Source organism: Camelus ferus, chromosome 19 (assembly GCF_009834535.1).
Source record: "Camelus ferus isolate YT-003-E chromosome 19, BCGSAC_Cfer_1.0, whole genome shotgun sequence".
NCBI classification, from domain to species: Eukaryota; Metazoa; Chordata; class Mammalia; order Artiodactyla; family Camelidae; genus Camelus; species Camelus ferus.
In genome coordinates, this window is record NC_045714.1 from 5,570,500 (window position 1) to 5,588,407 (window position 17,908).

The 17,908-nt window shown below is 43.3% G+C and overlaps 1 protein-coding gene across 1 annotated transcript in view; it reads right to left on the reverse strand.

Annotated features, from left to right (window-relative positions):
* UBE2V1 (ubiquitin conjugating enzyme E2 V1) overlaps window positions 1-11,949 on the reverse strand; it is a 28,459-nt gene extending 16,510 nt beyond the window's left edge. The window contains exon 1 of the mRNA XM_032461362.1: window positions 11,867-11,949. Within this exon, the coding sequence (XP_032317253.1) occupies window positions 11,867-11,888 (22 nt within the window). The 5' untranslated portion in view covers window positions 11,889-11,949. The remainder of the gene's footprint in view (window positions 1-11,866) is intronic.
* Between the last annotated feature and the right edge of the window lie 5,959 nt (window positions 11,950-17,908).

Here is a 17,908-nt window from a genome sequence, read left to right on the forward strand (position 1 = left end):
GATGTTTGATTTTTTTAATTGTGAAGTAGGGAAAATATATTAGAAATGAATCCTGTACTTCCAACAGGTATTTCCATTGGATTAGACATTCAATTACTTAAAAACAAAGTGTGCAAAGCCCATATATACAACTGAACAACAAAAAATGAGTCAGTTAAACTTACTTTAGGTTAGTATTTAGAATAGTAACTGAGCACCACAGAAGACAAAATCAGCTTTTTGTTGTTACTTCTATACTGACCATATAGGATGATTCAATTTGATTCAACTATAAAACAGGCATCAAAACAGCTTAATTAAGTGAAAAACTTTGGATTGGCCATATCTGTTGGGCAGTCTAGAAATATTCCAAGCAAGAGTTGGAACATACATATAACTATCAGAATAGTTGTACTATGTACTGATTAATGACAATAAGCATTTATTCCATTTGACCAGCAGTTCTCAGCTTTTTTTGATCTCAAGACCCTTTTACACTTTTAAAAATTACTGAAGATGTCAAAGAGATTTGTTTATTGTGGGAGATAGCTACTGATATTTACCAAATTAGAAATTAAAACTGACAAATTATAAAAATATTTCATTCATTTAAGACTAGCCACAACAAACCATTACATTTTAAGATAACGTATGTTCCGAAGAACACAGTGAGGAGAGTGGTATGGCTCTGCAAATGTCTTTAATGTCTGGTTCAAAACAACAGGTAGTTACACCAGAAATTGACACAACATTGTAAACTGACTATAACTCAATAAAACAACAACAACAACAACAACAACAACAACAACAACAACAACAACAGGGAGTGTTAAGAACCGAGGTGAGCTGGAGAATACACATCCTGCCTAAAGGGAACAGTCAATCCTTTGCTCTGACCAAATGTCTGTGGGTCAGATTGTGCTATGGACCATCATTTTACAACATTTGAGGTCACTTAATTGTTCTCAAAAATCCGTTTGCGCCCTAACACCCTAGGTTTAGCTCAGAGGATATTTTAAACCCTTTCTTCTGTCAGAGGGTAAGAAAAGATTGATAAACGCGCTAATCTGGCATCTGACAGTTAAGCACACTGTTCATCTTTATGTAACTAAATCTTGAAGAATAGAAGTCCACAAAGTGGATAGCTTTTAAAGAGGACTTATATTTTAATTCATTTTTTTCCTAAGCTATAAACTTCTATTTTCACTCAAAATTGATTAAAAGTGAAGTATGGGGAATAATAACAGCCAGCAAAAATCAGGAACTGCAAAAATTTACAAATTGTGCAGTGATTCACTTAGCTTTTTCTGATATTTAAACAGAAGTGACTGATTAGCACCCGATTAGCTGGTATACTGAACTCTATCTGGTAAGGAACCATCTAGGTAGGGTTCACCATGTTTCATGTGTAAAAAATTGAGCTCCTCTCACATTTACAAGCAAAAATCCACACATTTCAGGACTGCAGTTTTTTAAAAAGTTAGCTAAGCTCTTTACCTGGTTGTCAAAACTTCCCTACCCGCAGATTTGTCAGTAACAAATATGTACACACATCTCCTTTCAGTATAATGATTATCAAACATTTACTCAACACCATGTTAGACCTTATAGGTGCTATGAAAAAAAAACCAGGAGCCTCCCAATCAGAGTATAAGTCTCACCCTGGAAACAAGATATACACTGTATACAAAGTTCAATAAAACAAAACAGTATCAAAACGTATGAGAGAAATATAATCAGAGGACAATGATTCTTAATCTTTGAGGGGGGGTCACAGACCCCTCTGAATTTGATGAAAGCTAAAGAGGTGCGTGCTACTTAGAGGGACTGGACTTTATCCTAAGGCTAATTAGTGGGGAGCTGCAACAGGACAAGAGATAAGGCAAATCTACTGGGTAATGTTCAGGCTAGGCTGAAGGATTAGAGGCCAGGTTAGGATGTATTACTACTAACATCTCAGGATACAAAGCCAGAAGCATTTGCTTATAGCAAATGATGTGACGACACAACACATTACTGAACTTCTTATAGGCTGAGAAAGGTGGGAAATAAGGAATGCTAAGAGACTTAAGGCAGCACATACTACTTTGCACAACTGTGGTGATGGTTCCCATTTTCAGAAACACACACACACACACACACACAAACATGTGGCCTTTACCTGGTAGGCTTTGGATAAATATTTGCTAAAAAATCAAAAAATTGAGCAAAGGATAAAAAGGTATGCACATTCCATTTTATGAAAGATAAAGTCAACCACACTTCCCTGGGTGTGTGCACTCACATAAATGATCTTTCGATGACACGGAAGCAGAATCAAGAATGTAAGGATACCTGGCTGACCACTCTATTTTAAAAAGGCTGGTCGGAGTAATGGCTTGGTTATCTTCCACAAATAAGAATCAGAGTACACTGTAGAGAAAATTCTATAATTTTTTAGCAGAGGATTGAGAGCACAGACCTAGGACCAAGTCCTTATTCCACAACTTTCCAGTAATCTAGCTGTGTGACTGCAAGTTACATTGAACCTCACCAAAACCACGATCCCAACACTCCCTGCCCTCTCAAGTGTCAATGAGGGAGAATAAATGAAGTGAAACTTGTAAAGCACTTTGCGAAATACCTGACAGAGTAGTAATCACCTTCATCAGCACACTGTATATCCATCATAAAATAAAAAATAAAAATCCCTTACTTGATCCCGTATCTCCTCTTAGCTACCATCTCATTTCTTTGTTGCTTTTTAGCAAAAAAACTTCAAGGGCTGTCTAGACTCCTTGTCTGTAGTTCTTCACCCTACTCACACCTACTCTAATCAGGCTTTTTCACGTAGTCACTCACCAAAACTGCTTTTGTCAGGGACACCAAGCAGCACCCTCTAGCCACATCCCTCATATGGTCAATTCTCAGCCACCACCCCAAGTTCTTGGAACTCTCGGTAGCACCCTCCTTTAACTCTTTCTTTCCTCAGCCTCAGGTTCTGTCCCCACTTCACTGTCTGATTGGCCTCACCTTCCTGACCTCCAAACACAGTTAAAACCACCCCAAACAAAACTCCCCTGCACTCTTCAAAAAACAGAAACTACCCACTCCTCAATCTCAGTATATGGCACAGGTTTCTCTGGCTAGAAATCTTGGGAGTCATGATAAGAATTCTTATCTTTTCCTTACACCCCACATCCAACCCATTTCCAAATATATCCCAAATATGATTATTTTCACCATCCCCACTGTGATCACTGTAGTCCATGCCGCCTCAGATTCCTGACCAGTTTCTTGGTCTTACCTGGTTTCCACCTACCGTCTATTCTCCAGAGCGAGCCTTTTAAAGATAAGTTAGCTCCCATCACTCCCCTTCTCAAAGCCCTCCACTGGCTTCCCCTTACAACTAGCATCCAAACTCCTTACCTCAGTACAGAGCACCACGTGCTTCCCCAATCATTTCCTGCCACCCTTTCCCTTGCTCCCTCACCCTCCTTCCCTCACCCTCCTTCAGCCATACCAGCCTTCCTGAAGTTCTTGAAAATGCAACCTGATTTTTTGCCTTCGCACTTGCTGTTTCCTCACCCAGGAATTTTCTGTCCTAGAGCTGGGAATGGCTGGCTGGCTCCCTTATTCTTCACCTAAGGTCTAACTTCCCATTCCTTTATCTTGCTTTATTTTTCTTCACAGCATCATTACCACTTGACATTTTAAATGTACAGTATTCATGTTCACTTCATTAGCTGTTTACTGTCTGTTCTCCCATCTGAACACAAGCTCCATGAGAGTAAAACTTCATCTATTTTGTTCACTGCTGAATTTCCAACACCTAAAAGAGGGCTTTGCCAGAGCATGCACTCAAATACTTGCTGAATGAATGAATGGGTGGCTGGGTGTTAGCTAGGGATATTTTTTCAGAATGAATAATGCTCAAAATTCTAACTCTGGTTTATTTCTGGAAATACAGCAGGGAAACATTCACAGCACTATTAAAAGGGACTCTAATATTATAAAGATTATCAAAGGGGCTTAGCATGGATTTTAAATAGCCCAAGGAAAGTTATACATTACATTCTGAATGTGATGATTTTAAGAAGAAACACTTATCCTCAATTAGGAGCGGGGCGGTCTGCAGAGGTCCTCTCAGGATCCTCCCTGCCACAATGTTCCTTCACCTTCACATAATGTCTCCGCTGTACATTTTCTTCTTCTTTAAATTTCATTTTCTTTTTTTGTCTGACTCACTCTTGAAGCTTCTCAAGTTGCAGTTGTGACTCATTCAGTCCTACCTCTCCAGAATCTGGTGTGCTGCCTGGCAAGTAATAATACTTGATAAATGTTTCCTGATTGAAGAAAAAGCAGTATCTCTTCCTTTCCTACTGTAAACTCTAATATAGTCTATTGTGGCCAAAATATTGGACAGTGATACCATATAACTGAGACACCTAAGGTTTTTATTTTGAGATAATTAAGATTTGATAAGTAGTTTTATTTTTAAATGAAATGTGATTGAGACTTTTAGGGAAACTTACTTTTTTTGTTTTTAATGAGGGACAACTGGTTTTTTTGCTCAAACCACACAAGGATTCTTCACTACAAATTAAACTTTGTTTCATAAAATATATATGAGAGAATATTACTGATATTACAAGCCATTTAGAAACTGTATACAAAATTAATACATTAATATTATCTACAAAGCAAGAGCATTTAGCTCCAAATGACCTGACCACACCCTTGCTTTAGAACCTCAGGGGCTACTCCAGTGACGTAAATCTAAATATTGGTGGAATTCAGCGATCCTGTAGACCTTACGAGTGTAGCAGTCACAGTGAGAATTTCATCCCATCCCAAATGGAGAGAATAAGCTCAAAGTCATGATACATTAATTTGAACAAAAGATTTCAGTGAATGCATTAAAAAATTAAATCCACATATGTCAGAAACCATAATAGATCAGAAAAACTCAGTAATACTCTAACATGTTTTCTTCCTATGGCACTTTAATCCACTGAATCAACCTACATTTTAAGATTCCTAAAATTTCTGTGTGAACCTGACACCTAAAAGACAGCTGGAGAAACAGCTTCAAGTGACAATCCAGAGGATATAAAAATGGACTCTTGTTAATCTTAATAAACTGTAACTATTAAAAAGTTAACTATGAAAATGTTAAGATAATTTCACCAAGGTGCTAAAATATCACAGAAATCCAAGATTTTTAAAAAGAAAACATTTGTTCCTGCTACTTCAGAATTCTTCTTTCCAGAAGAATTTTTCCTGGATCTGTGTCAGTATCAAAAGTCAGCCAGTTATTCTCTTAGCTAAATATAAACTGAAAAGCCAGCAGCTGTAGGATATTACAAAGAAAATACGACAACCAAGTTGAAAAAACATGAATACTTGATAGGGTTTTACACCACGTCACAGTAAAGCATTTAATGCAGTAATTTGAAACACAGCAACATACGAAAATATTTGTGGTACAAAGGGATTTTGAAGCCCTTTAAAACATCTTTTTGGGAAAATCATGGCCACAAAGCAGCAGCTATCATAATATGCCAATCTTTGAAAACCCTGGCCTGGCCTGGGTCCTGATTTAAAATGGCAGAGCCTCACAGGTTTTCCTGGAAAGAAAGCTGCTAGTTGAAACTGTTTTGGTTGCCCATTCAGGGAAGACATTGAACTAAGCTGGGAGTCTGGTGCTGCTACCATTCTGGAAAATAAGGAGGCCTAGAAGGTGATACATCTGATTCAGTGTTCTTGAAAAGTGGATAGACAGTTAGGGGCAGTTAACTCTTATGTCTGAGCAACTGACTGGCAAGTGCAGTCTGGCTGCCTAGTTAGTGCCTGCCCAGAAGAGCATATTTCTTCTCTCCTTCTCTATAGCAGTGCTTCTCCAGGTATGGTCCCCAGAACTGCAGCCTGCACATCACCTGGGAACTTGCTAGAAATGTAAATTCTCAGGCCACACACCAGAATACTAACTACACCATAGAACTATCAAATCTGAAACTGAGGGTGGAGCCTAGCAATCTAACGGGCCCTCCAGGTTCTGATGCACACTAGCTTGAGAATCACTGCTAGGGGGAAGAAACAGTGGCAATCCATTATTCTTTACAGTCCAGACAATGTGACAACAAACAGCTGGTGACAAAATGCAAGACCCTGTATTTCTCTGCTGCTAGAATGACTAAGGCCAAAGATCAAATTTTCTCTGACGGGGATGGAGTCAAAGAATAAGATATGGTAAGTGTGTCAGGACAGATAGGGAAGGAGAGGACAGAGTTAATTCTCTGCTCAAGTCCCTCTATAAATATCAACTAATCAGGACAGGAGCTTTCCTTTTTGAAAGGCTGAACAGGCACTTTTGCTTCTGCTCTATCAGATACATTGTTTCTCCAAATATGTCAAATTTATATATTTGGCTACATTAAGATGAGACCCTGGATGAATTCATTCCAACAGTCAATATTTATTGAGCATCTTCTATATGTCAGCAACTATGCTGGGTGCTAGGGACATAGCAGAGAACAAGACAGAATTCTGCCCTACTGGAAAGGTACAGAAAATAGGCAAGAAAACAAACAAGAAACCTTCAGACAAGGTTAAGCACTTTAGTGGAGAACAGAATAGGGATGTGATAATGAGTGAGAAGACTATACTGAAAGGGGTAGGGGCAGGGATGGCCTTTCTGGAGAGCTGAGGCCTGAAGAAGAAGCAGGCAGAGCAAGAGCAGAGGTGCATATTACAGGAGGTCTGGGGTAGGTAAGGCCAAGACCACAGAAGGCCTCGTGGGTCACAGAAAAGAGATGGATTTTATTCTAAGTGCAGTGGGAAAGGCTGTCTGCAGGTGAGTGGCAGTTTCTGTTTTCTGTCTGTAAGAGATCGTTCTGCCTCTTCTATGGAGAATGGAACTGTCTTTCTCAGCCTTCTAGGCAAGAGAAAGACAGTTCTGGTAGGACAAGAATGACAAGAATGGAGATGGAGAGACGGAGGATTTAGCATCTATTTTGGGGTTACACCTACTGGACTTGTGACGGGGTGAATGTTACTATGAAGAAAGACTCCTACCTGGCAATCATTACTAGCTACCCACAAAAGGACTAATCTGCCAAGGCAGGAATGTCAACAGACCTGCCAATGGCTGAAGGAACTTGAGATGCCTAGCTGGAGAACAGGCAATGGGGGCTGGAAAAATGGTAATATGGCCCAGAGCATATGTCCTGAAGCAGAACTGTGCTGGTTCTGTACCCTGGTTTGCAAGTCACTGGCTCTTAGCCTCAGGCAAGTCATTTCTCCTCTTTGGGCCTCAGTTTCCCCAGCCTTATAACAGATACCTGCTTCAAAGAGCTGCTGTCAGAAACAAGATGATGTATTTAATACAGCATCTAGCATATAGTAAGCCCAAGAAGCGCAGCTTGAAAAGAAGTCTGAAGGGGTCGCACGTAAATGAAGACAATAACTTACTTTGTACATGCTATGAAGGGAGACTAAGCCCAATGAGTGCAAGTTATGAGTATAAGGTATAAGCAAGAGCTTCCTTAGAAATGACTTCACTCTCGTAAAAGAGTGGTAGCACACTACCCAGAATGGGATAAAAAGTGGCCAGGGCTCCTGTAAAGAGTTCCTGCTACAGGTGGCAGAAGCTTCTCATTAAAGCCTGTTCTCTCACCAAGATTAAACATGCCAAGGCTGAGAAAGAGCATGTGCCCAAATCCATGCCCTTCCATTCCCTTCCTAAGGTACTGGAGCACGTTGCGGAGGGAACTGGAGTCAAAAACTCCTGGGCTCTAATCTGAGTGTCACCATTCCTCAGCCAGCCACCAATGTCCCTCAGGAATACTGTGGGGCCAACGCCTCCCCTGGTTAGCTCACCAGGTTATGAAGAGTTGGATGAGATGTCATAACAGGTAAGTCAAAATACTTGGAGAACTCTTAAGCACTATACATAATATAAAGGTAATAGTGTTAACATCTCTGCTTCACCAGATGTGCTGCTCTGTACTTCCCTGGGACCTTTCAGAATTAAAGAAGATTTCTTACTTTACATTTTCTACTCTGCTTTTATCAAACTACTGTAGAGCTGCCTACCCTTCAGGTGAGACAGAGAGGGAGAGAGAGGAAAAGAATATGGTGGGAGGAAGAGGGTGGTTTTATAGATGTCATGAAGGGGAAAATCACGACCATCAAAATTAACCTTGGCAATCCCTAAGAGGAGCAAGAGGTTGTACTGGCCCAACAGAGTTTCCCCTCCATCACTGGAGCAGACTGCTGTTTCTTCAGCTGAGCATACAAGAAGAAGTTCTCTCCAATGCAGGGCTCATGTTGTATAAGAGGCACTTAGCTACAGCTGGCACAGTAGGACACTCACAAAGGGAGACCTACGGGAACGAGACCAGCTAAGACTACAGGTTCTCGCCTCCCAGCTCCAGCTCCATCTTTGAGTGGAATGGAAGACTACGTAACGTCCACTGCCCATTTGGTTAAATGTTCATAAGTGGAGTGTGTGTGTGTATACAGCACTCCCAACGCATGAAAATTTAAAATGTAAAAGGCTTACTCTTCTGGCACTCAATTTCGGGTTAACTGTCAGGGAAGCCTGTGGGATGCTGGGTGAGAGGAAAGACCTGGCAGTCAAGGGTTACTATTTAAGATCCTGCAGTCCCGGCCAAGGCAGGAGGAAGTCACCTGTCAGAGCATGGGCAACCTGAGGATTCTGGTGGGCTTTCCACACTTCACCCTCCAAGATCTATGCACAAATCACACATTGCAGAACTAAGGGAGGTGGGAAGGTGTTGTCACCAAGTGTTGAAAGCAGTGACCACAAAAAACTAAGTTCAGCCCTTACAGGAACTCAAAGGCTTCAAAGCTGTTTCCTGGCAACCAGGGCACAGACTAATCAAGAGGCTTATTCTAAACCTGACTAAGGAAGGCCTCAGGGCCCCTGACCACACCTGAAAGACTTCCCAGGGTTAGAAAGCAGAAAGGCCTGTACACTCATTTTAGTTTAACCCAAATAAGATCTTTCTGCTTCCACACTTAGCACTCTGCATGCCTCTCACTGCCTGCGAGCACAGGTCAGGTTTTGTCATTCCCCTCTTTTTAAGACTCTCATTCATTCATTCATTCATTCAACAAATACTTAACTGAATGCCTACTTTAGACCAGGTACTTATTCAATGGCTTCCCTCCACAATGAGTAAAATGTAAAGCAGTACCTCTCTAACTCATTTATTTAACAAGCCTCCTTTGCACACCAAGGCTTTTATTTTGTTCTTTCAACATGCCAAGCTCGATCCTGCCACACGGCCTTTGTACTCACTCCACCACCCCTCCCAGCCCCCACCTGTGACGCACACTGCATGGTTGGCTCCTTCCATCGTTTGTCTCAGTCCAAATGCTCCCTCTTGGAGAAGTCTTCCCTGACCCCCTCTCCAGACTCTATCACATCACACAATTTCCTTCAAAGCATTTACTGTTATCTCAAATCTTCTTAATTATTTTCTCTTTTAATGGACTTCTTCCTGCCTCAAATAGAAGCTCCTCCAGGACAGGGGCTATGTCCATCTTGTTCACTGTTCACAACGGGACACAGCAACCCTTAATAAATACCTGTTGAATAAACAGACAAGGAGTTCTAGGAAGCCCATTTAGGGCAACTCAAAACCAGTTCCACGTTCTCTAAACCATGCCAAATGCTCTTGTATGCCACTAGACAGCAGCTGATGATGTTTATCTGGCCACCATGGCATCTATGAAGCACTCTTCAGTTGGCAAGGCCTCAAGAAGTTAGAATTAAGTAGCTGTTAAACCAGATTATAGGTAGCCAATCTCAAGTGATTGCCAACATGGCTGAGTTGCAATACTACCATAACACTGGCTGCTATGGGCACATTGTACCCCCCAGTTCATGGCAACCTGGCAGGGGGGTTACTCCACTGAAGAGGTTTCCCACAGCAGTCTGGCCTGACTCAGCCTCTCTCTGCTGAGAATGTCTGTGGCAGTCTCTTGGTAACTGAATTGACTCAGCACTGCTCCAATTAGAAACAAAATCTAGGAAAAGGATGTGTGGTTTCCTCTGTCCTCCAGCAAGACCCCATTGCTCTGAGTGTACAAGGCAGCTTGTGGTAGGTGACTTCAGTCAGAGCTCCTACTTCCAGTTCCTTCTATTCCCACTCTAACAATCAAAGATGGCTCCTTGGGATACTAGAGGAGCAGCATCCTGGAGACTCTTCTCACCCTGTTCACTTTAGGTCACCAACCCTCTCCTAACAGAGCTGTTGCTGTGGCCTTAAATAGCCAGAGGATTTCAGTACCCCGGCGGGTGGGCCTGTTTGCTTCCTCCATCAGAGGCTACCCGTTGTCACCTCATCTGGGAGGACTTCATTGGCCAACTTTACTGCCAAGCACCTCAGGGAACAACTTCCTCACCAAAAGGGAGATACTCCGCACTTCAGGATCAGACTCTCTTGCCTCATCAGTCCTTTGGGGGACTTTCCCTGCCAATCCTCACCTTGCTTCCTCCAGAAGGCCATCTGTGTTCACCCCCTGATGACCAACTGCAAGTGTTAACTCTAAAACAGACCCTTCAGGATTGGATCCTCTGGCACATCTTAGGAGCACAGAACAGGGAATCCAGTCTCAAAAGAAATGTTGCTTCCCTTAACCTACCAGAGACTAGAAGAACTCCCCCTGGCCCGAAGTGTAGCCCTCTGATTCTCTCTTGCCCATCCCAGAGGAGTGGGGGTTTGCTCAGCCTTCTTCTCCAGTCACCCAAGGGTTTCCATTTTATTTGCTCCTTTCCCCATGACCATCCAGCCAATGGGGAACTTCTGAGCTGAACCCACATATCTGTTACAAATATCCAAAAGAGTGGAAGGGAATGACAGTCTCCAAAAAAGACACTCCTAGTGTATGCTTCCATCACCCAATAAAGGAGATTTTTCTTCTTGAAGAGAAACATTTCTGAAACCTGACCTTTCCACAGTCATCCGCTGCATGGGGCTTCCCTCAGCTGTCCCCCAAACAGACACCTCCAGGGCTCCCAATACGTCTGTTCTACACCCTATATCGCAAGCTTCCACCAACTGCCCTACTCAGAGCTTGCCTCCTACAACTAACATCTATCTCCTCAATACGGGCCTGGTAACGACGGGGTCATTTCACTATCGGCTGCTCCAATAAAATCCCTCTGGAATCTGAGAAATCTTTTTCCCCTTCTCATGTATCCTGTGGAGATGCCCCTAATCCCCTCCAAAAGCAGCCACCCCCAGACTCCCCCTTTCTAATTAACATAGAAATTTCCTCAGCTAATCCCATTTCCAAAACTAACGCTGGAGCTGTTCCCTTAATCAATGGGGAATTCTCTCAGTCATCCCCCAGGATCCCATCTTCCTTCTTCCATCCATCCTGAGGGGCTTCTCTTAAGTCCCCGCCAAACGGACATCCCAAGGCTCCTCCCCTCGCCCGGACACCCAGCACCCAATAAAGGACTTCCATCTGTGTTGGGGCGCCTCCTTTTCCTCTAGGGGACCCCTCGATCTCCCCCACAGAACCATCAGCCCCAGTCTCCTCGGGAATGTCTCTGGGCTCGCCCCTCGCCCGCTCGGGCAGCTCAGCAGCGCCGCAGGGCCCGGCCCTTCCTCTCAGCGGGGCCCTCATGCCGCCCGGGGGAGCCTCTGGGCCTCGCCGCGCCGCCCACAGGCCCGTCAGGCCCCCGCCCGTGCTTCCGGCCACCGCCTGCTCCTCCTCCCCACTCAGGCCGCCCGGGTCGCCGCCACGAAGCTCAGCGGACAGAGGCAGTGCAGAGGCTCTGGCCCCGCAGCAAGGGCCTTTGCGGGTCCCCGGCCCCCGACCCAAGCCCCTGCCCCTTCGGCCGGCTGGGCCCGGCGCCCCTGCTCACCCGAGCCCGTGGTGGCTGCCATCTTGCGTCGCTGTCGCTCAAAGGCCGGCCCCTTCTTCACCCCCCGCCCGTTCCCCGGGCCTTTCTGCGCATGCGTGCGCGCACGCGCTGACGCCCGCTCCGCGGACCGCGCGACCCGTTGTCGGGAAGGTTTTTTTTCTGCCGTTTTAGAGAGGAAATATTTGCTTGCGTGAGGGCCCAGCAACCTGCAAGGCCCTCCAGACTTGGGTGCAAGGGAGGTATTGAGGTGTTTGGTGAGAAGGACAAGGGTGATAAGACTTGGAAGGGTGTGACTGTGAAAGAAAAAGAAAGGAAAGCTTTAAAAAAAGTTCCTATTGTAATAACCTATAATGGAATGTAATTTGAAAAAAAAAAAAAACAACAACAAAACTGAATCACTATGATAGACACCTGAAACTAACACAATATTGTAAATCAACTATACTTCAATTAAAAAAATAAATAAATAGATGCAGATTTATAATGTATTTTTAAAAAACAGCGTTTTTCACTCAGGCATTTTCCTATCTAGTTGGATCCCCACAACATTTCTGCCAGGTCGAGATTAAAGTGAAAAATGAAGCCGAGAGAGGTTAAACGATTTATCTAAACTCAGCTGTTAAGTGGCTGAGTCAGAATTTGAACCCAGGCCAGATGTACTGCTTCCAAGATCAATGCTCCCAGGCAGGAGGAGGCTTTGGTGATGTGCAGCTAAATGATTTGGGGGCATTACGGTGGTAGGGAAAGCATTCACTCATTCATTTGTTCACTTATTCACTCAATCCATTCATTCAATCAGATATTTTCCAAGCAGCTACTATGTGCCAGACTCTGTGACAGGTGCTGGGGATGGATCATCCTTGAAGAAGCAAGTCCCTTTTCTCATAGGCTTACATTCTTGTCAAAGATAGAATGCAAGTAAACAAATAAGGAAGAACATAACTATGAAAGAGTAAACCAGGGAAGGGGTGGTCAGAGAGGGCCTCCTAAGGTAGTCTCATTTCAACAGAGACCTGAATGATGAGAAGGAGGTAGCGGGAACAGCATGTGCAAAGGCCCTGGGGACATATATCTGCAAATGTTAAATCCAAGAAGTGACTCCTCCTCTTCTAATGGTCTGAGAAGCCCTTATATGGATGTGGAAACTGAGGCTGAGAGAGGTCAAAGAATTGCCTCAAGGTGACACAGCTAAACACTAGCATAGAAAGGATCATGACTTTCAGTAGAGGAACAAGAGAGCTGGAAGCCCTCACCTAGTGCATCCAACTCATCACCTTGTTCTGACAGTAATGTCTCCCAAGCATCTCTCTACTCCATCCACTTCTCCTAGGCTCCCCTTGTCTTCCACTTGGATGACCCCAGCAGCCCCCGTATTCCATTCTCCACATGTCAGCCAGAGTCTGCTCAAGACACCCTCCAGCTAAAACTTCCAGTGGCTGTCCATTCCCATTGGATAAAAATACAGACTCTACAAGTTGAGTGGCCACAGAATTATTATCCAACAGCGACAATCATCAGATTGAAAGGGGGCCTTGTATAATCTTTCTGAGACAACAGGCAGAATCAGGACTCTGTAGGTAGGGCAAACCAGAATCGTTAGCCATCCTGCCCACAAGGCCCTGAACCTACAGCCAGGACTAGGATGCGGCTAAATTTACAGAGGCTTTCACTCTCAGATCCTGACTCCGCGCTTGCACCACCACTCAAGGGGTGCACTGGGGCACCTCACTGTCCCCTGACCCTGGCACTACCCGAACCTCTGAGACTTGCTGTACCTTTTCAGCTACACTGGTCCTTTTCAAGTCCTCTGGAACACACGTCCTCTCCTTCCTCAGGGCCTTTGCTGTACCCACTCCAGTTCTCAGATCTCCCTCAGGGAAGCTTTCCCAGATTTCTCCAACCAGGTGAAATTCAGCTTTCCAAGTGCCACATGCAACTTCTTCCTGGCCCTGGACACACGCAAGCATCTTGATCCTATTCTGCGTAACATGTGATTCAAGTTTACCTTGAAGAGCACAGAAATTATTTGGGTGGACTTTGGGTCACTGCAAAATGTCAGGTAGCAAGAGGGAAGAAGTTGGGCTCCTAAGGTGAATTCACCTCTGGAGTGAAACTTTCTGGGTTCGAGTCCTCCTTCACCACTCATTTTGCCGTATGACTTCATGCAAGAAACTTGAACCTTCCTGGCATCAGTTTTCCCTTTTGAAAAGGGTGTGTATGTGTGTGATAGTATCAACCTCATAGGGTTGCTGTGGAGATAAAATGCATTGACAAAGGCTTTGATACCAAGGGAGGAGGGGACACTAGACGAGCAGGCATTTACCAAGCCATCATATCCAGCTTTTAAGCCTCAAACTCAATGAGACAACTCCTAGGAATATCCCCATTTTAGAGATGAGAAAAAAAAGACTTGGAGCTAACAGGTGGAGGAGTGAGGATGAAAACACAAGCCTCTTATCTACAATGCTCACAAATGTTTACTTGCATAGATTCCTTGGTTCTCTTTGGGGATTTCTGGCGGTAAAATTGACAATAAAGCGAATTCCTGGGCTGCGCGCTTCGCCGGAGGACTGGGATCAACGCGACAACCCAGGACAGGCTGGTTATTATAGTCCAGAGGCGTCGCGGAGCCTGCTGGGAGTTGTAGTTCTCCCCGCTCTGAAGCTCTCTCTCAGAGAGGCTCCGCCTCTCCCCAGAGGTCACAGCCAGTACAGAATTCCTCTGGCTCCTGCCCCGCGTCCCCTCTCTGCGCTTGAGCTGGTAGCTTCAGCTGATGCGGAAGGAGAGTCCTGTTTTATTGGATTGGTGGGAAGATTTAAATGACTAGTAGAACTAAAGAATTCAGAAAAAGTCTTGGCACAGAGCGAGGGCTGTATAAGTATTAGCTGCTGCTGCCATTATTGTTTTGACAATGCTGATGCTCTCAAAGACCCTTGCAAAGTAGCTGTTATCTCCATTTGTCAGATGTGGACACTGAGGCTCGGAGGAGTAAGATGGCTTTCCCAGGGTTTCAAAACAAGAAAGGAGTAAGTCAGGTTTGGAATCTAGTTCTTTTAACTCTGGGGTACTTGCTGTTTCCTCTGTGGTGAAGGGGCTGGAGCCTGGGAGGTTTTAAGCAAAACGTGGACGGGTTTGCATTTTTACAAAGTGCAGCCTGGCTACCTGGAGAAAATTGAATTGGGCGGCAGCAAGACTGCAGGTGAGGAGTCCAGAGAGGTGGTGTGTTGGGCTTCTTGAGACATGAGATAATAAGTATCTTTTTTTTTCTTTTATTGAAGTATAGTTGATTTACAATGTTGTGTTATTTTCTGGTGTACAACATAGTGATTCACTTATAAATATTCTTTTTCATATTCCTTTTCAGTATAGGTTACTATACAATAGTATACAAGCTATTGAATATAATTCCCTGTGCTATACAGTAGGACCTTTTTATATATAGTAGTATCTGCAAATCCCAAACTCCTAATTTATCCCTCCCTCCACTTTTCCCCCTTGGTAACCAAAAGTTTGTTTTATATGTAGGTGAGTCTGTTTCTGTTTTGTAAATAAATTCATTTGTATCATTTTTTAATATTCCACATGTAAGTAATATCATATGATATTTGTCTTTCTCTGACTTACTTCACTTAGTATGATAATCTCTGGGTCCATCCATGTTGCCGCAAATGGCATTATTTCAATCTTTTTATGGCTGAGTATTCTGTAATAAGTATCTTTATTGCTTAAGCTGCTCTTAAAGGTAATTTTTTGTTATCTGCAGCTGAATAAGCTGGCATAGTGTGCCAGGAAAGAGATATATGGATTTGGACTGCTCCATAGCATTCACTCAAACACACCGTTCTCAAAAATGTGGGAAAACATCCAGGCAGTTTTGGACTTTCTGGGAGGTGAAAGGCAAGAATAATTTGAAAAAGTATATTTAAAATCTAAAAAATGCAATATACTTTACAAGACCTACAGTATAATTTTTTTAGAGCAATACTTCTCAAACTCTAGTGTGCACGTAAATCACTAGGAATCTTGTTTAAATGCAGATTCTATTCTGTGGGGGTGAGGAGTGCTGAGAGTCTGCATTTCTAACAGCCTCTTGGTGGTGCTGATGCCAATGCACAGACCACACTTTGAGTAGCAAGGTTGTGGATGACGTTCTACAGTTTTATGTTTGTATTTCCAGTTTATAGTTAAGAAAAAACCCCAACCTCATGCTACAGCTTTTATAATACCAACTACAGAAAGTAAAGGGGATGAAGTGTTGACAGGAAGGGTCACAGGCACCCAAAAGACAGGGAATCCCTGGAAGGGGTCTGTGGTGGATGGGGTGTGTGACACATTTGCTAGTGGCACTTCATGGCACATACAGGGAGTTATGTCCCCCTGGAGTGTGTCTGAAGTATAGCATTAAGAGATTTAATGTTTGATGTAGTTGCTAAAATACACAGCCAAAAAGTGATGGGGCTGTGTGGGTAGTGGGTAATGGTACAATTCGTTTACTCCTATACTGATGGACATCTGGGTCATTTCCATTGGCTTCTTCCTATACAATTTATAACTGTAATGTCTGAATTTTGTATCATTTGCTACTTTTGTGGTCAAGGAAAAAGGAATAAAAACCAGGGGTTTGGGGTAGGTGGAAACGAAAAGGATGTCATTTCCATAATTTATAAAGAGCCCTTGCAACTCATTAAGAAAAAAGATCCCAAAGGAAAGATGATAACCATAGCAAACATTAGTGGAGCATTTAGTATGTTCCAGGAACATAGGGTTTTTCATATATTAATTCATTTAATCTTCACAACTACCCTATGAGATAGGTACTCATCTTACTGATGAGGAGACTGAGACACAGAAAGATTAATTAACTTGCCCAAAGTCACATGCTTGTAAGTGGCAGAGCTGGGATTTGAACCCCAAGCTCTTAACCACTACTGTCCTGTCTCCCAAGAAAAATAGGAAAAGGACCATGTACTGAGTAAGGAAATGGGATAAGATACCCAGTCTCATTCAACGTATTGTATTTCAGTGATTCTAAGATGCAAATTTTTACGTTCAAACATCTCTGAAATCAGGATGCATCCTGCAATCAATGGTATCTTAGATTCAATGAAATACAGTAAGAGAAACGCAAATTAAAACCACCTATCAGATTGGCAAAGAACAAAACACTTGATAACACTCTGTGTTGGCAAGAGTGGGGGAAACTGGCACTCTCAAAAGTTCTGAGAGTTTAAATGGGCATGGCCTTGGTGGAAGGCAATTTTGGCATGAGCTATCAAATGTAACACACAGACACCCCTGACCCAGCAATTCGATTCTTGGGAATTGACCCCTCAGGGCTGCTGGCCCCTATGAGTAAAGGCTTAAGTTCTCTGATGCAGTTTGTACTACCCTGAACTGAAAATGACCTCAATGTTCAGTGAGTTATAAAAGAAAGATCCATCCTAAAGTCGGAATGCTATACAGCTGTAAAACGGAATAAGGAAGCATTGATATAACACTGTCTCAGAACTGTGTATGTAATATTCTACCTGTTGTGTGAAAAGAGCAGGGACAGATATGCCTCTGTGCCTTCATCAGGGACTTGCAAGTGTCTTGTGGAAGTGATGGCCTCTGGGGAGAAGAACTGAGGGCTTGGGGGAACATGAGTGGGGAGCAATTTACTCTTCACTCTAGACCAGGAGTTAATAAATTTTTTCTGTGAAGGGCCAGATAGTAAATATTTTAGGTCTTGTAAGCCATTTGGTCCCTTGACTCTGCTGCTGTATTGCAAAAGCAGCCACAGACAATATGCAAATAACTGGGCGAGGCTGTGTTTCAATAAAACACGACTAACGCTGATGGTTGAATGTCATGTGTTAGGAAATACTCTTTCTTCCCCTAACCATCAAAACAAAAACCAAAAAAGAAAAAACTGCTCATGGGGGCCATAGAAAAACAGGCAGGCTGGATTTGGCTCACTGGTCCCAGTCAGCTTTCCCCTGTATTGTTTATTTTCCTTTACTTTATGGATACATTATCTATTACAAAATAATGTTTAAAAGG